Here is a 23,307-nt window from a genome sequence, read left to right on the forward strand (position 1 = left end):
CCGTAATTAATATAAATTTTTGGTAAAAAAATAAAAATGATGCCTCTTATATTATTTATTATCTTCTATTAAAAAAAATAATTTATATTTTAAAATATCCTTGTTCTTTGTTATGTAATCTCCAAAATATTTAAAATTATCAAGTAATTATAATCAAAGCTATTTTAATATTAATTAGAAATACTCAAGTATTAATTAAAACTACTCCAAATTAATTAAAATAAATTCAATTTGGAAAATCAGAGGAATTAAACTGATCGAATACTATTAACTATTAAGTGATTTGAATCAAAATTATTACAATGTAAAATAGTTTTAATAAAACGATTAACCCAAATTAATTAAAATAATTTTATTGGAACAAGTTTATTAAGGATAATTAAGTACACGAAGTTTTCATCATGCAGAATTTTGAAAAAAAATTCATTATACATAATTTTACCTTACTTTTACAAAAGATTATTTTTAAAATTTAAATCCGTGATCTTTTTATCATAAAGTTACTAATATACCTAAAACAATCCTTAAAGAAGTATATTTTCAAAATTAAAAATGTCTTTTTTACTATCTACTTTTCAAAATTAATATTATAGCAATTAAACTTTATTTATCATTATATTATTATTTATGCGAAACCAATCTCTGACGCTCAAAACCCACATTAGCGAAAATTTCATACTTCCCTTTTTATTATATTATTATTTATCAAAAAAATTCAAGCATCATCTACTTTTTTTAACACAATTTTATGTTTTTTAATATCAAAATTTTATCAACAAGGTCAACTCCTCATGCAAAAGCAATCCGTTGGACTACAGAATCCAAATCCAATTCCAAACAACCTCAATATCGAAACAACAATATACGCATTCAAATAGAACTGATGAACACCTCCCAACTTGTCTACATCTCATCCCTCCTTGTACAATATACTCTACCAGACTGGATGTACATACAACACCACCAAGCACTTACTACTACTACATGCAACATTTATTCATCGAAGATATTAATCAAATTTTAACAAGAAAAAGAATATCTACTAGAATAAAGAATACATAGCATCGAACTTTGGGCACCTTATATACAACTTCAACTATTCTGTAATATCAGAGAGTGGAGTTTGGAGTTTAGATCAGTAGAGCTTTATCCTGGTACTGATGTCTCTACGGCAGATCGGGCATATCAGAAGACTAGGACCACATTGTGAACACGTCTGCGAGATGAAAAAAAGAAACAGAGTTTAGAACCTGGCAGGGGAAGGAGAGTCAGGTGATTTGGTGGATAACAAAGTAGGAAAAGGTTGGAAATATTCACCAGGTGTCCGCAGCCGAAGGCCATGTCTCTCGGATTCGTGAGGCAAATAGGGCATACCTGTAAAACACACAGCAGTGGTTCAGACAACAGACAACGGAAACCGGTGCTCAACACAGATGCCCTTTCGAGTTTCAAACAATATTTTATCAGCATTGTTGCTTTACTTGTAAAGAAATTTCATGACAAGTTGGCTAAAGGATGCCATGCATTTGCCACATCACTTCATTAAGTGATAAAACAATGTTGATGATAAAATTGACAAGAATCTAAAAACTCCAGGGGAGCTTGTTGATGATTTTAGAATTCTAGAGTTCATAAAGGACAAGATTGATAAAAGGAGTATGTTCCTTTACCAATTGAAGCAGTAAAAAACTGGACACGGTTAAAAACATAATTCTAGATGTCAAAAGACCAGATTGAACTGGCCTCTAGTTCTTAGTTGGACTGGTTGAAGTCTCACATAGCATATATGAACTTTGACATTTCAAAGGGGAGAATGTTGACAATTTTAGAATTCTAGGAAGCATTTTGAAAAGAAGAGATAAACTAGGGGCAAAGGATTTTTTTTCCAATTCAACCGGTCAAAAATTCTATTCAACTGAAAAAATAATACTTAATGTGAGACCCAATAGAACTGGCCTCCATTTCCTAGTTCAACCAATCGTACTAGCTGAACCAATTAAGAAAAATCAAAACAAAGTAAATGAATTTAACATTTCAAAGAATTTCATAATGTGATGAACAAGAGAAAGTAATCCGAAAGCAAAAGAAACTAGGCCTTCATTCTTCGGACAGTACCTGGGATTCTAATGATGAACTGGGTGGTTCAGGAGGTGCACTAGATGTTGTTTCATATTCAGGGTAGAGTGGCGCACTCCTCTGGAAGCTCGTTGATTTGTAATTGTTACTTGAAACAGATGATGCATTGTAACCTCCATTAGGCGGAGGAAGAGGGACCTTCTGTGGAGATTTTCCAGATTGACGACTGTTTTCCAAAATGAACCAAAGGATAAGAAACTACTATAAAAACTTGAATGCCAAAGGAAAATGAAAAAAAAAATGTTAAACTTAGAACCCGCAATCGTGCATCCATACCCCAAAATCCCCAGTTCTAGAGTTGCCTTGTACTGGGAAGGAATTTCCATCAATGCAGCAAGAGCAAATGCTGCTTCTTTTCTGGGTTGGGGTATGTTCCTTGACATTATCTCCGTAAAATTGACAAACTGTAGGATAATACGAGTTAATGGAATCTGGAGCAGCATACTATAACTGGTGGAATCTGAACTGAAAATCAAAACTTATCACCTGAAAATTATCAAACGCACGGGCAGGGATATTATCATCAAATTCTTTCATCATGTCCCAAGGGCCATCTCCAACTCCAACCAAAATTATGGACAGTGGAAATCCACTAAAACAAAAGTAGACATTCGGTCAGTTGTCAAAACCTTTTTTTAAGAGAGCAGCAACTGCCAGTCTAATGAATATTCCTCTCACCTTGCTTTAACTATGGCATCAACAGTCTTTTGTTCTTGGGAGCTTAAATGACCAGAATGAGTGTCTACACTTCTTGTAACCTGTATATTGAGATACTGTCAGGACAAATTCATAACTTTTAAATAAATGTATAAATTGAGAGATCAGTTTGCTACAGATGGTATTGCTCACATTTCTTTGTGGTACTTGCATAATATTTCAATTGATAGTTTCCCATGCAAAATCCCGGTTATAAAAATGAAACCACCATGCTCCCCATAAGGAAATTGTTTATTACTTTCTCTATGGTTAAAACTATTATTAACTACTTTTAAAAAAGTCCTGAGGGGACAATGGCCTTGGATGCACCTAATGTCAGGAAGCTGATACGAATTATGCATGTAACAATATCCAGTGGATGGCCTATTTGTGCAAAAGTATAGGACAGATTTATTTAAAGGAGACGTAGAATTGGAAATGTAAAACAGAATTGTCTATCAGCTTTCAAAAGCTAAGTCTTTTTGCTTCTTCTTTCCTTCATTAACTTTCAACATTGCAAACAAACAAATATTCATAGAATGAATGACCAAACCAATCATCTTTAACCTTTTTCCTGCATCAGACTCTTTCTTTGTTTTAGCATTCTTTCAAGAATTATTAATTCCTTTAAAACATTACATCACATGCTACCTTATCCCGTTGTTAATTGGTGCAATGCAGTCTGTTCTAAAATCAAGGGAAAAGTACCTGACCATCAGCAATTATCACCAAAACATGGTATTGACCACCACTTTGTTCTACAATGGTCATAGCCATTTCAATTAGTGGTGCAAAAGAGGTTGGACCTGCAAATAGTAAAGGACTCTATAGTAAATAAACAGTAAAATTATTGATCACTACTTATTTTACTAACAAGAAGGAATTAACATACCTGCCAGACGCAAATGGGGCACAAGCTCTCTATATCGCTGCAAAGCATCTTGAAACCCATTACATGGTCTTCCGTCAGGGTAAAAACTAAAGACACCCTGATCATGCGTGGATGCTGCCAAAATAAATTATTTCACATACTATGAGAACACATACCATCATATTGAGAAGGTTCTTTAGGCCTCTATTGACTTTTTGTTTTATAAAGCTTTACTATAGTCTCACTATATCTGTTGAGCTTGTTTAACTATAACAATAGAATCCATCTATTGTTACTCGCCCTTTAAGACAAGACAGAGTTAAGGGAATTAGTTGCCTTACCCTGAAGGCAATGGTAGATGAAGAAAAGGTATTTTCCCTTTTTTGAACATATTCTTGGAATCCTACCTGTTTTAATATATATATATATAGTTTTGGTAATCACATAACCCCATATCTTAATCTCAAATTTTCTATGGTCAGGTCTTTCTTACACTAACTTCTATGTTCAATTGCTTTAAGCCTTTTAACTGGTTAAAATAAATGTTGCAGAATGAAAACATACCGTCTCCAAATCCAAAGCATGGAATCAAGTTGTCTTCGTCAAATGCTGATAAGGTTCTCCCAATTATAGAAATAGCTTGTTCATAAGGATTTTGTGTATCACCAATATGATGCAAGCTTCTTCTGCCAAATGAAACTTTACCTGATCACCAAATTCAGTAGATATCAAAATCCACAGCTATACAAGTAATGAAGTTAGCTGCCAAAAAATGGATTACTGGCAATGTAATCTAACCTGTCCACTCATTGCTCTTTGTGAAATCAATGCCAACAATAAGATTGGAAGACTCGAGCCCAGCCCTTGAAAGAGCATCAGTGACCTGTACAAAGAAACTTAGATCTGATTAAAAAAAACATGATAGAAAATATAACAAGTTAACTACTTAGCAACATTAGATCACAGTACAAATAATAGGTACTTCACATCTGAAATTCTATGGTGTTACTCCACTTCTTTTGGCAAAGACAGTTTTATGCAATGTTATACATAACACACAAGATATAGTGATTCTTTTGGCTGAAATCTCAAAGAGGAGGTAAAGTCTGTTTTTATAAGATTAAGCTGAATGGACCATTTTTCACAGCATGCTTCCAGATAGTTTGTTGCAGTGTATGTTTTACTGTATTTGAAAAAAAATTAGGCTGCTTGAGCAACATTCATTTGCTAAAAAATGGAAGCTTAACAAATTCCACAAATTGTCTTTTTGAGCCAGTAAGTAAAAGAATATCAAGCTTATCCCAACTCAAAATCCATTTTTTTTTCAAATCAAGTATGTCATGAACCCATGATCAAGATCCTACCTAGGAACCGTTAGGAACTTATAAGATTGGATCATAGGATTAGAGATAGGATTCATCAAACCTGACAATTAATAATTGAAAATAGATTGGGTATATTTCTGATTACAATATGTATTGACTGTTATTTTTAATATCTAAAATAAAAAAATGTTTGCATGTGTTTCATTGAGACTTCAAATAAAGGAAGTGCAATTCTCCTCATTACAATAACCTTTTAGTCTGATAAAATGTTGTTTATGGGATTCTTCTAAACACAATATCATGGTTAAGTAGGTAAATGTGCCAATTCATCAAGAAAAACAAATTAATTAGCTGCACAACTTAAGTCAAATGGTGAATCCCATAATGTGTCTGAACATGATTAGCCCTTAATTGCTTCTTTTCTGTCAGTTAAACATAATTATTTCAACAGAACTGGGTTAGCCTCTGCTCCCCTGTAAGTGATTTAACTAGCCAATCTGGTCCATTTTTTACTAACACTGATGATAGTAGAAAAAAAATATTTTGAAGGTAGGTTATTTATTCTCTTGGCCACACAATTGTTTAGGCAGTCGATATGCAAAATCATTTGGTGGTATCAGGATAGTTCAACTCCCATGTTCAATATAACTATGGATCAGGAACAGAAATCATGTGTTCACGACTTTAATCACAAACCGCTTAATGTTACTTGTAAAGTAATGAACAATTTCTGCTCCAACAATAGTCAAATTTCTATTGTGCATCATGAGCAAGTGATGAGTTCACACCCAATATGTTTCTTCTCCGCGAAGGCATTAATATTTTCCTTGACTTGTTGAAATTGTCAAGCAGCAAAGGAAGACCAACTATACCTTACCAGAAGTACATTTACATTATGGTTGGAGTTGTATGCCTGTGATACAATAAAAGAACTGCTCTCCAGATTATGACAAACCACTCTCTTTTGAGAAGTGAATTGGGGTTGGAGTTGTATTTCTGAGACAACCGATGCACTCATTAACTGCACATAAAGAACTGTTCTTTGACATGCCCGCCTCACATCAAACTGAGGGGGAACTTACTGCAATATTTACCGTGGAAAGGGCAGGTGAAATGGAAAATATATCAGGGTGTCCAAACTCCAAACAAATCCAGGACCGTAGAGAATAATTTTCATTGGTATGATATGTCCGTGTTCCAACAGATGGAAATAGCACTCGTATGTAGGCTAACATCTTTCTCCAGCCTTTATACAGACGACTCTCTCTCCAAGTTCCTAACTGCTCGCCCTTTTCTGAGTTCTATGTTTTCTCCTTCTAGTTTTTTATTCTAAAAAGAAAATAGTCTCCCCATCCTCTTATAAGCAATTTCATGTAGCTCACTTGCGCTACGTAATGTGTTTCTTTAGACAAATATAATTGCTTGGGCCACAACCTTGTACTTACACCAAAAGATTAAAGCAAAACCTTTCAAAAAAACAACCTGACAAAAGGCATTAAATCAAAGATTCTGTATACATCATACTTAAAGGAAATGAAATAATTAGAAAATTGGAATACCAATCTAAATGAGAAATTTATGTCCCAAAAAAAAAAACAGAATTCGGAGATTTTTATTGCTTCTATCAAGTTTTTCTGGTATTGCGTGTTAATTGGTTCTTCATAAACAAAACTGGCATCTATCAACCCGCAATTTCTTTGATACTATCAACCCCAATCCTAGGGGCTTAATTTTTTAGTCACGCCAAACGAAGCAATCGATTCGAAGTACAAAATTTGGCCTCGAATACCACAGCTCTTTTATGGCTCTAAAAAAACACTGAACTAGTAAATACAGAAAGAAATATAAAAAAAGTTGCAAGTTTACTTGGTCCACGGTATGGTAGTCGTCGTTTATCCTCGAGTACCTCCTGTCGATCCTCCGCCCACCCTGCGGCTGATGGGGTTCGCTATGAGAGGGAGAAGGAGCATAAGACGGAGGAGGAGCATAAGAAGGAGGAGGAGGATAAGCGTAGGACGAAGACGAAGCCGGAGGAGGGTAACTCTGATAGCCAGGCGCCTCGCGAGGAGAATAACTACTACTGCCGTAATTCCAATCCCTCTCTCCCGAATCCCTAGAGCTTCCACCCCCCATCAATCAGTAAACAGAATCAGCAATACGATGCGAGATCCAGAAATCTGAACCGGACGCGGCGAGGCTTAAGAACGGATCTGAGGCGGCGCCGCGGAAGAGGAGACCAAATCGATGACGCCGTTGAATCGAGGATGCGTAAGCGCGGGCGAAGAAGCTGTGACGTGCGCGAGAGAGAAAGATAGATCTGGAAATGGGAAATCGGGTTTGCGAGGGACGGTGACAAACAGGAAGGGAGGGGAGGGAAGACACCAAGAAGGTGAGAGAAAATGGATAATTAATGGCAGGGTGTGGAACGTGGAAGAGAAGAGGCATTGAAGTAACTGACAGATTAATGACGTGGCGTGTACGTATCTGTTATTATGTGCGGCCACTTCGAGTCGACAGGTCCGTGAGCGCCTGTGCGGCTTCTTCTTGGCCATTTTTTTTTTATTTATTTTTTTAAGCTGATCTTAACTTTAAAATTTAATTATATAATGTTTATTACATGCAGTAATATCAGTGAAAGAGGTTATAAGCTCACTCTATTATTGATCTTCCTTCAAATAATACGGGACGGATTACGAAGAACATATGAATAAATGTCATATTTTACTATAATTTGAGGATGCTTTTAAAAAATTGACACCACTTATTTAATTATGAGATGATATTTAACTGAATAAAAGTTTTACATTAATTATAAGAATATATAAATCAGAAATTACTCAATAAATATTTTATAATTTCAATATTTTTAAATCAATAGTCTATTAAAAAAAATTACAATTTAATTTATAAATGCTTAAAAAATTGAGAATAATTTTACCATTGCAGTATTATCGGGTCTTTGATGATAATTTTTTTTAATTAATACTGATTATTCAACGTACGTCAATTAATTTTAAAAATAACATCTCATCTTATTCTATAAAAAAAAAAACATCGATCATTTAAGTATCAATTGAGATAAATTTATTTATTAATTTGTCGAACCTCAATCATTAGATGGATGAGAAATTGATACTGATATCGTGCCGCTACACCTTTAATCAAGTATAATTTTATTGTAATCATGTTGATCACGTGGACAGATATTTTTGTTATGGGTTGGCGTTGACTAAGATATGAGTCACGTGAAAGTCTCAGGCTGAGAAACTTTGACCAGATTTAATGATACGTTTTTTTTTAGATCGCTAATTAACGGCGGAGGCAGCACGCCGTTAAGTTTCACGGCGGATCGACGTAGTAGAACTTGGAGGGTTTCAGCCCATACCACTCATTACTTATGTTCCTAAATGAATTTAGGGGCATTGTCAACGTTACAAGAACCTATAGGGTCACACACTAAGGATAATTAGATGGAGATTGGGTTCATATGATGAACCAAGAGAATTAGATTCATTTGATTAATCAAATTGGATTAAGAGTAATCCAAATTGGGTTAATTGAGTTGGACTCAAGTTTATTCATGTATTCAATGAGTCTAATTTAGATTATGACTCATTAAATCAACTTAATTTAATGAATTAGATTCATTATATTAAGTTGGCTTGAATCAAATTGTTAGATTAGATCAACCATGGAAGAGATTTGGTCAAGTTTAAAGAGTCAAGTTTGACTTGACTAATTGCCACATCATTAGTGAGATAGCAAGATATGGACCAATGATGATGCTCCACATCATCAAAGTGTGCCACCTCATGGGAGTTACAATGTCATTCTCTTTAATGGCTACATTTAATGAGAATGGAAGTTACACATGATGAATGTGATCGACCACTTTAGTGTGGATGAGAATTTGATTTTTTCATTCAAGCCTAATTATTCCTTCTTCTTCCTCTCTAGCTCTTCCTCTCCTTCTCCTCCTCAACTTGGCCAAACCACACATAGGTACTAGCACACCTTTTTGTGTGGTTTTCTCCACCTACGTGTTCGTGTGGATACTTTTAGATGAGTATCTATCTTGATACTCTTGAGATCCGGCACCGTTTGGACGAGCGGGAACGCGAAGGGCTTCGCTTCAAAGGTATAAAAGTTTTTCTTTTTGTAGATCTACTGTAGATCGAAGCTTTAAACTTGTACTCGTATTTTCGAAAGTTTTCTTCGCACGAGATCCAGTGGCATGGGTGATTCGGGGTTTCCGCGATGCGAAAATGAGGTTTTCGCGGCCCGAAAAAACCCAACAGTGGTATCAGAGCCACGTGCGAAGCGAGTACGAGTTTAGATTCATATTTTTAAGAAAAATATAGATATGTAAACTTTCTGTAAATTCATGTTTTTATAGTTTTAATGGGTAATTTTCTCGTAGAAGCGAAGCACAAGTGTTTCGGCACTTGTAGGCTTCCGCTACCGGGAAGATTTTTCCAAAAACGGCTTGGTTTCGCCCCAAATATTTTTGCGACAACGGACTAAGGCGCCATTAGATCGCAAAGGAACCCTCGCGATGGTTAGATCGCGGGTAGGGGGCGTAGCCCCTGGCCCCGCAAGGGGATTCGTTCCGCGATTGCGCCCGAAATCGCTAATCGGGACCGCCGGGAAAAATTTACTCATAAAATCTGTAAAATTATGAAAAAAAATACAGAAAAATATGAAAAATATATAATTTTGAATTATATATTAATTTGTGATAGTCATGACCCAAAGACCCAATTTGATTGAATAATCTGTGTTGTAATTCATAATACGGCCTGCGCGCCGTGATGTGATGTGTGTGTTGTACTTTTTTTTTTTCTCGCGACCTGCGCGTCGTGCCTTTCTTTTATTCTGATTGTAAATTAGATTTAGACTCGAATGTAACTCGAGTTTCAAAATTGTAATGTAAATTTCGAAGCGGTGGAAGGTCCACACGAGACGGAGTTACGAGGATGGCGCGAGCAACACAAGGTGGTCAAAGGAAGAAGCTTGAGAAGCTGTTGACCTTAGGTTGATCATTCGATCTTCTCATTGGCTTGAGAAGATCGTAGTAGGGTCATGACACAATCACAAAATAATTTAATTAATTGCTTATATGTATGTGATGCATGTTTAATTAAGTAGTTAATTAGTGCCTAACGATTAGATTAGATCTAAGTCGTGCACATGATGCACCCTTCGATTAGATTAGATTAGATCTATCAAGTATATGATACACATCATCGTTTAGATTAGATATAAATCACGTCAACTCGTAATGTCTACCATGCCGTGATACCTACCACTACCTCGATCGAATGTAGTTGTTGAATCTGCCAAAGCAGAGCAACACATACTATCTTCGTAGGGTACGGAGGGACAATCTTGGTCCCGCCTATCAACGCATGGGTGAGTACAACTCAATTAGATTGAGTTTTCCTAGTTAACTCGGTTGGATCGAGTATAACTATAGGCATTCTTCCAACGGTTGGAAAGATAGGTCAAAATCACATATATATTAACTCTCGGGCGTATTAGCCAAAGCTAACTCGAGTTTTAATATAAATGCGGATATTGATCCTATAAACAAGAGTTGCATAAAGATGTAATTGGTAATCGTTACCTACCGATCATACTAAGTCTTGGGCGTATTAGCCAAAGCTAACTCAAGGGTTAGTATGATATGGATCTTGTCCCACATGAATTATAGAATTCAGTGGGAGCATCATTTAGTTAAAGGTCTAATTAAATGATTAAGAATATGATACTTATTTCTGCATTTATTTCTGTTGTAAAATTGCCATGACGTCGAACACGAACACCTTATCCCTGCGATCTGTCCTCGAGCAGGACAAGCTCAACGGAGCAAACTTCCTGGACTGGTACAGGAACCTGAGAATAGTTCTCACCCAAGAACGTAAATTGTACGTTCTGGAGCAGCCCATTCCGGAGGCTCCTCCTGCCAATGCCTCGCGAGCTGACAAAGATGCTTACAAGAAGCATCAAGATGACGCATTAGATGTGTCTTGTCTAATGCTCGCGACCATGAACTCTGAGCTTCAGAAGCAACACGAGTTAATGGGCGCTTACGATATGGTTGAACATCTTCGTCAGCTGTATCAAGGACAAGCGAGGCATGAGAGATTTGAGATCTCAAGGGCATTGTTTCAGTGCAAGATGTCAGACGGGACTCCCGTAGGCCCATATGTACTCAAAATGATTTGGGTACATATTGAACCTACAAAGGTTGGGGTTCCTACTTGGCCAAGAGCTGGCTACTGACCTAATCTTGCAATCCTTGCCGGATAGCTACAGTCAATTCGTTCTAAACTACAATATGAACGAGATTGACAAGCCACTGCCCGAGCAAGAACTGCTGAGCTAAACCTTAAGAAGGATGAGCCCAACACTGCTCGATGGTGAAACATAAGGGCAAGGCAAGCCCAAAGGCAAAGGAAAGTCTCAAGCCAAGGGCAAAGGCAAGGAAGCCTAAAGGAGGGGTCGCCAGGATGCTACCGCTTCCACTGCGGTCAACCGCACTGGAAGAGGAACTGTAAGGTATACTTGGAGGATCTTAAGAAGAAGTGAGGTGACACTTGTATATATGTTATAGAAGTCAATCTATCTATTTCTACATCATGGGTATTAGATGGATGTGCTTCTCACATTTGTCTTGATGTTAGCAGAGCATTGACAAAGGCGAGGTGGACCTACGAGTAGGCAATGGAGCACGGTTGCTGCTATTGCTGTAGGACTTACTTTCTATCTCTGCCCTCTGGGCTTGTACTAGAGTTAGTCGATTGTTGTTATGTGTCTGCATTAACTAAGAACATTATATCAGTTTCTTGTTTGGACAAGAAAGATTTCTCGTTTACTATAAAGAACAAATGTTGTTCCGTCTATTTAAACGATATGTTCTATTGTAGTGCACCTCTGATAAACGGACTCTATATTCTAGACCTTGAGAGCCCTATCTATAACATAAATACCAAGAGGTTCAAGTCAAATGACATGAATCAAACCTACCTCTGGCACTGTCGCTTTGGTCATATAAATGACAAGCGCTTATCCCAGCTCCATAAGGATGGTATGCTAGACTCATTTGATTTTGAATCATATGAGATATGCGAGTCATGCCTATGAGGCAAGATGACCAAGACTCCCTTTAGTGGGCACAGCGAGAGAGCAACTGATTTGTCAGGACTCATACATAGTGATGTATGTGGTCCTTTCAATGTTATTGCTAGAGGCGGTTATAGATACTTCATCACATTTACTGATGACTTCAGTAGATATGGTTATGTGTACTTGATGACACATAAGTCTGAATCCTTTGAAAAGTTCAAAGAATTCAAGAATGAAGTACAGAATCAGCTTGGCAAGAGTATTAAGATACTTTGATCCGATCGAGGTGGAGAATACCTTAGCCATGAGTTTCGTGACTACCTAGCTGAGTGTGAGATTCTATCCCAACTCACTCCTCCTGGAACACCACAGTGGAATGGTGTATCCGAAAGGAGGAATCGTACCCTATTAGATATGGTGCGATCTATGATGAGTCACACAGATCTTCCGACGTACCTTTGGGGCTATGCTTTAGACACGACAGCTTTTATACTCAACCGAGTTCCATCCAAGGCCGTGATAAAGACACCATATAGGATATGGACCGGGAGAGATGCCCAGGTGTCTTTCATGAGGATTTGGGGTTGTGAGGCTTACGTTCGACGTCAAGTCTCAGACAAGTTAGGACCCAAATCTGCCAAGTGCTATTTTATTGGATATCCCAAGGAAACTAAGGGATATTACTTCTACATTCCCAGTCAGCACAAGGTAGTTGTGGCAAAGACTGGGGTCTTTCTAGAAAGGGACTTTGTTTCTAGAAAGACTAGTGGGAGCACGTTCGATCTTAAAGAAGTTCAAGATGCGAACAATAGCACTTAAGCCTCGATGGAAGTTGAACTTGAACCACAAAGTGTTGTGGATGATGTTGTTCCACAAGGAGTTGAGGAACAACAACCAGTTCAAGTAGACATACCTCTTCGCAGGTCAGATAGGGTACGTCGTTAGCCTGAGAGATACTCATTTCTCTTGTCTGACCATGATGACATTGTTCTCATAGAGGATGAGCCTACCACTTATCAGGAAGCTGTGATGAGACCAGATTCTGAGAAATGGCTAGAGGCCATGAGATCCGAGATGGAATCCATGTACACCAACCAAGTATGGACTTTGGTTGATCCACCTGAAGGGGTAAAATCCATTGGGTGTAAGTGGGTCTTTAAGAGAAAGACTGACATGGATGGACTTATCTATAAGGGTCGCTTGGTAGCTAAAGGTTTCAAGCAGATTCATGGTATTGACTATGATGAAACCTTTTCTCCAATAGCGATGTTTAAGTACATTCGGATCATGCTTGATATTGCAGCCTACCATGACTATGAGATATGGCAGATGGATGTCAAAATCGCGTTTCTGAATGGAAACCTGCTCAAGGATGTGTACATGACACAACCTGAGGGTTTTGTAGATCCACAACATACTAGCAGAGTATACAAGCTGCATAGGTCCATTTATGGACTAAAGCAAGCTTCTCGGAGCTGGAATATTCGATTCGATGATGCAATCAAACAGTTTGGTTTCGTCACGAACGAAGATGAGCCTTGTGTCTACAAGAAGGTTGTATGGGATATAGTTGTCTTCCTCATATTGTATGTGGATGACATACTACTCATTGGGAAGGACATCCCTATGCTCCAGTCTGTCAAGACCTGGCTAGGGAGTTGCTTCTCAATGAAGGACTTAGGCGAGACATCCCGCATTCTAGGGATACAGATCTATAGAGATAGATCTAAGAGATTGCTTGGCCTAAGTCAGAGTACATACATTGACAAGGTACTCCTTTGGTTTGCCATGCAGAACTCCAAGAAGAGATTTCTGCCGATGTCACATGGCGTGAGTCTTTCGAAGACTCAAGGTCCCTCTTCTAGAAAGGAGAGAGACCGCATGGATCAGATCCCTTATGCCTCAGCCATAGGATCGATCATGTACTCCATGCTATGTACTCGACCTGATATCTCGTATGCTTTGAGCATGACGAGCAGATACCTGTCAGATCCAGGTGAAAGTCACTAGATAGCGGTCAAGAATATTCTTAAGTACTTAAGAAGGACTAAAGAATATTTCTTGATATATGGAGGCGATGATGAGCTAGCTGTAAAGGGTTACAATGATGATAGCTTCCAGACCGACCAGGATGACTATTGATCGCAGTCGGGGTTCGTATTTTGCATTAATGGTGATGCTGTCAGCTGGAAGAGTTCGAAGCAAGATACAGTAGCTGATTCTACAACAGAAGCCGAGTACATTGCTGCATCAGAGGCAACAAAGGAGGCAGTTTGGATCCGCAAGTTCATCACTGAACTTGGGGTGGTTCTTAGCATTGCTGACCCCATTGAGCTCTATTGTGACAACAATGGAGCTATAGCACAGGCGAAGGAACCTCGCTCACACCAGCGGACCAAACACATACTACGGCGCTTCCATCTCATTCGAGAGATCATCGAGAGAGGAGATGAGAAGATTTGCAGAGTACCTACAGAGGCTAACATCGCAGATCTCTTGACCAAGGCTTTAGCACAGAGGAAGCATGATGGTCACACTAGGTCATTGGGGCTTAGAGCCTACACTGATTGACACTAGTGCTAGTGGGAGATTGTTAGCTAGAGCCCTAGAGCCAATCATTTGATGATTGTATTTTGGACTTATTGTATCATATTCTATATAAATAAAGACATTTGGTTTTTGGTTATTATACTTACTTGTATTGGTGCCAAATAAACTAAGTGTAATAACGTCCTTAAGTAGAAGGTTCTTACCTATATCAATCGATTGGTTGAATCGATAGTGAGATGATATAGGGAACACTACTCTAAATCATTCCTAGTCGAGTATTAACATTCAGGGACAATGTTAATGCAATAAGACTAGCATGTAGGTCAACTCGATGACTTGATCTCACAAGTCATGGATATGGAGATATCAAGTTGACACATGGGTATGCATTGGAGAATGTATACTGAATGACCCGCCATGAGAAAGTATCATGGATCGTTATATGAGTGTCATATACTTTCTCATGTGACTATTAGTATGACTATTGGTCCTTAGACCTGAAGTCACCATGGTTCCCTACATAAGGAGTTATGTACTTTGATTTCGTCAAACGTCACCCGTAACTGGGTGGACTATAAAGGCGATTACTGGGTATATAACGAATTATGCAGAGGGATGTGAGTGATGTAGATGGGATCTATCCCTCCCATATGACGGAGTGACATAAGTATTCTTGATAGAGTTAGACCACGAAGTGCATGGCCATGCCCAAATGAGTCAACATGAGATGTTGAGCTCATTTGATCGAGTGAGTCTACTTGGAGTTCAAGATTTAGATTGATCAGAGGATGACACGGTCTATGCCTCACATTGATCAATCTAGATGTCTAGGATAGAAGAACCACTATGTGAAATTTTGAAATAGACTTCGAATATTATCCGAAGTAATAGGTAGATAATTACCGACGTAGACGCACGTGAAGTAAAAGAGTCAATTTTTTACTTCACCACATGTTTACCGAAGTCTATCACCGGTTCAAAACCGGTTCAAAATCAGACCGTTTTCGAAGTAAAAAAGCTCTATTACTTCATCGAGACTTGTAAAAAGACCGAAGTAGTTGATGATCTATGACTTCATAGGTTTCGTTGTTTGACGAAGTAAAATAAGTCTACAACTTCACAATTTTTGAATTCTGGTGCAGTAAATATTTAATTTTACTTCTGCATAATTTGGCTTAGTCGAAGTATTTATTATTATATTACTTCATAGTAGTATAGAAGTAATAGAGTATATTTTACTACAACAAAAAATTCAATGTAGCGAATTAATTTATACGAACTACTTCATAAATTTAATCAGTAGTGAAGTAAATAGTTTCTTTAACTACTATTTAAATTTAGCGAAGTCTTTTTTGTTGTATTACTTCATCATTTATTTATAGTATCAAAGTAATTGACGATATTTTACTACAATACAATTTTAATTGACAACAATTTATATTATAATATTTTACTACAACACAATATTTTTTATCACCAAAATTAAACAAATATATCACAAATATGTATCAAATACAATCCAAAAGTGTATTCATAAAAGACATGTTTAACCATAACCTAAAAACTTTTGTATCCATAAATCTCTAAATACATGTCTAAAATTTATATCATAGCCTACACTTAGGCACCCATATAGAAGTAGACGAATTCACTCCATTCACTTCTGACTTCATCATACTGAGATTGATTGTAATACTGTTTATTTTTTGATGCTGCAAACTGAAACATTAACAGAAGTTTGAGAATCAATAAAAAATGACTCAATATTTTATAAAGAAAATATTTCATAAAGAATAAATTCACCTTTCTCTCCAATTGTGGATCTTCATCCAAGACTATCTCTTTCATGTATCGCATCACACAATATCCACATTCAGTAAACATACCAATTCACAAGGACCTTCCCATATCCAAAATCTACATAACCTAACAATACACAATATAGATCATGCCTATCAAAAATGGAGAACATGTTACACTATACATCATACATATCAAAACAGAGAATATTTTACCAAACATATACATGGGCAGATGTTACTGGAAATTAAGGAAATTGCACAAGTTAATCATAAAACTTAGAACCCAAACAACTTTCATTTTCAATAGCAAAGAAATCTTCAGCAAGCACGTGCATTTTTCTTATAAATAATAATGAAAATTTGGAAAACTGAGATCAGCAGAGGGACCTTTGTTACTAGCTATTTAATTATTTGAACTATTAATAAACTTCTAAAGTTGGATTTTGCAAACTATCATTCCTGCTTAACTCTAAAATTCCTACTTAGCTCTAATAGATTATCTCCATCAACATGTCATTTGAGCCCTGCTTAACTCTAAAATTCCTGAAAAAATTCTATAAAATTATTTCTTAATAAACTGCAATTATTTCATATTTTATTATATTATTATATTATTATTATCACCATCGAAAATATTCAAAATACTTAATTTAATCATTCGATGCTAGTAGGACCTTACAATTCTCCCCTCCTTAAAAGAATTTCGTCCTCGAAATTTTAGTTTATCAAGTAGTTCTGGGTAGCAGTGTCAAATTTGATACCACATTTGAACCATGGTAGTGTATTTTCATTCTTAAGGAATGTGCACTTGATTGTAGAGAACTTGGAAATATTTTATCCCATCTATACCACCTTACCATAGCCACCTCAGTGAATCAATTGCAAACAACTTGAAACATTTGATTCTATATATATGTCCATTAACCAATCTATAGGATTAAGTGCAGGTTCTTACCCTCACAATGCATTTGTAGATTGCACAACTTAGCATATGTATTTTCTGACCATAATGAGCCATCTTTATAATTTTATCCGTGATGTACAATTAATCCTTATACCACCAGAGAACAAGTTTTACTTCAATCCAAACCCCATGTCATGCTTCTTAACATGTAGCTCAAATAATCACTCTAAGTTGACTTGGCCACTGTGCTAGAATTTCAAGGGCTCCAACAAGCTTCATTTAGGTAAATTGTGCTTGTTAGTGATATTCTCGATGGTAATTTGTTTGGGTTGAACTCTTTTCTTGTAAATCAGGTAGTAGTCTATTAGTAGGCATTCCAATCCAACTAACTATCAATTTTAGCTCTTCTTGATCTATGTATCAAGGTAATTGATAATGAGATTCTCACATCTATCATCCATATTTTCACATTGATGGCATTATTTATTTAATGTGTGTGAACAGGGGTATAGCAAAATTTTCTTTTAGGATTGCTTGTAGAAGGTTCGGTTAGAGTTGGAGAGGATGGTGCACCTATATCAATTTGAATCACCAAAACACGTTAAAACCAACAACCTAATTCCCCAAGCTATTCAAATTAATCTAGTACACATTGAAGGCATCAACAAAACATGGTATCAAATCCAAATCAAAACAATCACCAATTCCTTTTAAGCTAACTCACCTAAAGAACATAGTATCAAATCCTGGTTCAATTACACCCATCTAGTTCACCTTCAAGAATGGTTACACACACATAAAATATAATATCAACATATGAATTCAGTTATAACAACCTAGAACTCCTCAAAGAAACGAGTTATCAACAATTGAATCCAAAGTTACAATAAGAGGTAAGTACACAACAAAACTCCGAACCCCTTCTTCTAATCTGCACTTAGAAGCTCGGCACCATCAGGAAAGAAAACGAGATGACCACGGTGACACTCACGAATCACTCATATTGTTTCCAAAACCTCGAACCCATCAAGAACAAGAACTCATCATATCAAAGAATGTAAATTGGCAATCCACACCTTACCGAAACAAATCATAGGAACTTACTCCAAATCAAATAATGATGCGAGTGAAATCCGAAGGAATGCTGCAAGAAACCTTGGCAATAAAGAAAAGAAAAATGAAACATCCCCACAGTATTCTTTTACCTCTGCTTTAGATTTTGTATTGCCTCTTCAGACTATCCCGGAAGTTCTATCTATTCAAAGTCAAGACAGACGATAATAACCAGATGACAACATTACATTCTACGAGTACAAGAACCTTGGCACTCCTTCCTTTGGTAAGTCTATTGTTGGCTTCAAATGGTTGTGCAGTATTAAGTAAAGTTTTTTTTTCTATACCTAACCTTGCCTATCCCACCTCGGTTGTCTTCTTAAATACATAACTTGTTACAATTATCAACTTCAAGTCACTAGAAAAACAAGAGATGCCAGAAACTAACCTAGTTGATGAGTTGTTAGGGCTGCAGGATCAGATCTGTTAGGTACAACGATCTCTAGCTCAAACTTCAACAAAGAACTTGCCTTCTTCCCGTGGCCAGGAAACCTCAAAGAGGGCGACCTATCGAAGGTCAATTCCCTCTGATAGTGCTGCAAAGATGAAGAACGCTAAGGCACAACAGAAAGTAAAGGAAAGAAGGGGGTGGGTGGAGAGGAAAGAAACCTACCGTCAATAGAAAATGCGAAGGAGAATCTTTCTGTCAGGGGGAAAGGGGAAGGAGAAGCTGCCGTCAAGGGGGGATGGGAAGGAGAAGCTACCGTTGTTGGAGGGGAACGCAAAGGAAAAACCTAAGTTTTCTTTCGGCGGAACAACGCCGAAGGAGAAGGCTGCCGTCGTGCTTCAGGGAGAAAACGTCGAAGGCAAAGGCTGCCATCAGGTGAACACAAAAGAGAAGGTTGCCGTCAAGTGGTTGTCGCACGTCGGGGAGAAAAAAGTGAGGTTGTCGAGTGGCCGTCGCGCGTCGGGGAGAAAACGCGAAGGAGAAAAATGAGATGGGATCGAAGTGCTTTGATCGGCAGAATTAGGTTTTAGCAGGGGTTGGGAAAAAAAGTAAACCGGTTCAAGTTCTACCACAAATTTTAATCCATTCACTTATTACTTCGACACTTAGACATATAAATTTTATTTTATAATTTATTACTTCATCGAATATATATTATGAAGTAAAATATCAGATAAAATTAAAGCGAGACTCATATTTTTAAACCTATGAAGTATAAAATCAAATTTACTGCATTAAATTTATTATCGAAGTTGATTATCATATATTACTTCATAATTACTAATTGCCGAAGTAAACAGTGGCGAAGTCTATTTCACATTTTAACATAGTGAACACTTGTCATATATTGTGAGAAGTCACAATTAGTAGTCACAAGGTGATGTTGGATCTCAACATTCTTGTAACATTGGGTAGTAATAATGTGTTGCTAGATACCGCTCATTGCTTATGTTCCTAAATGGGTTTAGGGGCATTGCCAACGTTACAAGAACCTATAGGGTCACACACTAAGGATAATTAGATGGAGATTGGGTTCATATGATGAACCAAGAGGATTAGATTCATTTGATGAATCAAATTGGATTAAGAGTAATCCAAATTGGGCTAATTGAGTTGGACTCAAGTTGATTCATGTATTCAATGAGTCTAATTTAGATTATGACTCATTAAATCAACTTAATTTAATGAATTAGATTTATTATATTAAGTTGGCTTGAATCAAATGGTTAGATTAGATCAACCATGGAAGAGATTTGGTCAAGTTTGACTTGACTTGAGAGGAAGAGGAAGAGTCAAGTTTGACTTGACTAATTGTCACATCATTAGTGAGATAGCAAGATGTGGACCAATGATGATGCTCCACATCATCAAAGTGTGCCACCTCATGGGAGTTACAATGTCATTCTCTTTAATTGCTACATTTAATGAGAATGGGAGTTACACATGGTGAATGTGGCCGACCACTTTAGTGTGGATGAGAATTTGATTTTTTCATTCGAGCCTAATTATTCCTTCTTCTTCCTCTCTAGCTCTTCCTCTCCTTCTCCTCCTCAACTTGGCCGAACCACACATAGGTGCTAGCACACCTTTATGTGTGGTTTTCTCCACCTACGTGTTCGTGTGGATACTTTTAGAGGAGTATCTATCTTGATACTCTTGAGATCCGGCACCGTTTGGACGAGCGGGAACGCGAAGGGCTTCGCTTCAAAGGTATAAAAGTTTTTCTTTTTGTAGATCTACTGTAGATCGAAGCTTTAAACTCGTACTCGTATTTTCAAAATTTTTCTTCGCACGAGATCCAGTGGCATGGGTGATTCGGGGTTTCCGCGACGCGAAAACGCGATTTTCGCGGCCCGAAAAACCCAACACCCACGTCAGATTGAAGAACCTGATCACGTCCAGCCACCGTTTATCGTACATCGCCAGCGACGAGACTCTATTCCTTCCTTTCTTCCCCTTCGCCAGCCACCTCCCCACCACCTTGTCCTCCGGGCCCACCCTGTCCCCCGCGGGCACCTTCGACGTCGCGATCCACTCCACCACGTCCCACGACAGCAGGAACCCTATGCCGGACATGTAGGCGCCGAATAAGAGGTCCGCTCTGTCGGCGCCGCAGGGCACTGCCCGGCCGTAGTAGAGGTCACGCCGTTGCAGCGGCCGCAGCGCCGCGGCCAGCGCCTCCACTAGCACGAGCGAGTCGTCATCGGTCTTCATTACGTAGTCGTAGCGGCGAGGCGCCAGGGCGGCCGGCAGCGCCGAGAGGAAGGAGTAAGTCTCGGCGGCGTTCATGTTCTCGGTGCAGTTGAGGACGATGATGTCGCCAAAGCGGAGGGCCTCGAGGGCCACCAGGAAGCGCTGCTCCACCTGGGTGAGCTTGCAGAAGACGAACTTGACGTCGACGGCGGCGGAGGTGCTATGCTGAGTGTCGTAGACGAGGCGCAGGAAGTGGTGGCGCTCGTAGAGGTCGGCGCGAGTGAGGTTAGCGCGAGTGAGGACGCCGACGAGGATACTGAACAGTGGTTGGGCTGGAGTCGGAATCACTATCTCGTCGGAGACGACGGCGGCAGGGCTGCGATTGAGGCGAAGGATGGCGAAGAAGGCGGCGAGCGCCGCGAGGCAAAGCAGGGGAATTAGGAGGTAAAGGGGAAGCGGCACCGGCGATCGACCGCCCATGATTAAATGGATTAATCATGCAATTATGGTCCGAAAATAGGTAATTAAATAAGAGAAAATTAGCTGGAATTTCCAAAGGGTTTGATTGCTGATCCTGTCAGGAATATGAGAAGACGGAACTGTCGAAATGATGTGGCTAGAATGTTGAGAATGTTGATCGCATCTTTATGACTCGGATGATGAATTGTCTTCTGTGTTGATCAAGTCATCGTAGGACCTGTGGTCAACAGTACCTGTAGCCAGCGACCGGGTTGCTCCGGTTGCTGGTACCCCGATGCTCGAGGCAGATCCCACGAATATATAAACAGTCGAATAATAGTAGAACAATGAAATAAATACAGGATGAGTACAGTGACGTACCCAGGCCCCGGGGGGGGGGGGCACCCTCGGATGGATCGGTGAGCTGGTCACGATGCTGATCGAGTCGTCACGGCCCTGAAGGGTAGATGAGTGTGAGTCAACCGAGGAGTCGGATCTGAAGGCGACGACATGGAATCCGGTACAGCATGGATCCAAAAGGCAGCACACAATCAGAATACAACGGCGACATGCCCGGCACATGACGATGGCACATAGATCGAAATATCCTAGCGACTCGAAGGCCCGATCACACTAACGGCTCACAAGTCGGATAATACTAACAGCTCCCCATAATAATAGTAGCGCAAAGGGCGAAACACAGCGACTCGATGGCCGGAACATGACACACAAGACATAATATGGATCATAGAGATAGAGTGCAATAGCAACGCCTTGAAGGCCGAATCAGCGGTGGCTCAAGAGTCGGATCAACGTCGAAATCGTACGTCGACATGGATCGAATATTAGATGGGCGTCGAAAGTGTATGACAGTTGAATCGAGGGTTGAACAGGCAGCGCGAACGTGGCAACAACGTTGGATGGTCAGATTTGGCGACAGGGGCGCTGACAACGACAATGGAGGGTATGCCACTGACGAAGGTTGTGGGTCGGTCGGTGGCTGTCGCTGGAGGTGGTATCGGAGGGTAGAGCCAGTGCAGAGCACCGCTGGAGGTCCATGGCGGCAGCAGGCCGTTGGCCTGTGGCGAAGTCTGACTGCTGCTGCTCGTAGCGTATGTGGCTCACAGTGTCGGCGACTCTCATATGGGGGAGAAAAAGGGCATTAGTGGTCGGCGGAGGAGCTCTCACGTGAGGGCATCGATATGGTCGGCGACAATGGTGTGTGCGCTCCCTCCAGTGGGTGGCGACGACTCCCGATCACTAAGGCAAGCCTCCCCTCTTTTCCCTTGGTGGCAGCGGACTGATGCCGAGAAGGAAATCCAGCCAAAAAATCTCACGGCACCGCTGGAAAAAACCCGAAGCAGAGAGAGAGGGAGGGAAAGCAGAGGAGGGGGCGGCGGCTCGCCGACGACGAAGGAGTAGGTGATGCTGGCGGCTGGGTCGCGATGGCGTGGAGCCAAGGAGCGATGGTGGCGGAGCAGCGAGCAAAAAAACGAAGCCTTCCTCGGATGAACAGTGCCATCTTTAATAAAAAAAACTCTCAAAAAGTGAAATGACTAAAATACCCTCTCTTCCTCTTAATTACTCCTAAATCGTAGACTATATCCGCATCAATCGCCATGAACGTGAGTGATCTCGCGCATTAATCAGAGTAACAGACAAGAGAAAGCAAACAAAGTGTT

The 23,307-nt window shown here is 39.1% G+C and overlaps 1 protein-coding gene across 1 annotated transcript; it reads right to left on the bottom strand.

Moving 5' to 3' along the window:
* Positions 1–847: 847 nt before the first annotated feature.
* Positions 848–7,454, bottom strand: LOC121977099 (E3 ubiquitin-protein ligase RGLG2-like). Its single transcript, XM_042529616.1, has 11 exons — positions 6,895–7,454; positions 4,502–4,586; positions 4,268–4,408; positions 3,725–3,838; positions 3,541–3,638; positions 2,815–2,894; positions 2,623–2,728; positions 2,413–2,540; positions 2,116–2,302; positions 1,318–1,374; positions 848–1,216 (listed from the first exon to the last, which is right to left on the bottom strand). The coding sequence occupies exons 1-11, from the start codon at positions 7,159–7,161 to the stop codon at positions 1,136–1,138; spliced, it is 1,344 nt and encodes a 447-aa protein (XP_042385550.1). The 5' UTR covers positions 7,162–7,454; the 3' UTR covers positions 848–1,135.
* Positions 7,455–23,307: the final 15,853 nt, after the last annotated feature.

Source organism: Zingiber officinale, chromosome 4B (assembly GCF_018446385.1).
Source record: "Zingiber officinale cultivar Zhangliang chromosome 4B, Zo_v1.1, whole genome shotgun sequence".
NCBI lineage: Eukaryota > Viridiplantae > Streptophyta > Magnoliopsida > Zingiberales > Zingiberaceae > Zingiber > Zingiber officinale.

Bases quoted from the DNA above. Each gene is read 5' to 3' on its own strand.
- LOC121977099 (XM_042529616.1), bottom strand. From the start codon at position 7,161: ATGGGGGGTGGAAGCTCTAGGGATTCGGGAGAGAGGGATTGGAATTAC. The intron at 2,895-3,540 runs GTACTTTTCCCT...CTCAATATACAG, and splicing joins TGATAATTGCTGATGGTCAG to GTTACAAGAAGTGTAGACAC. The intron at 2,541-2,622 runs GTGATAAGTTTT...ATTATCCTACAG, and splicing joins GTGCGTTTGATAATTTTCAG to TTTGTCAATTTTACGGAGAT.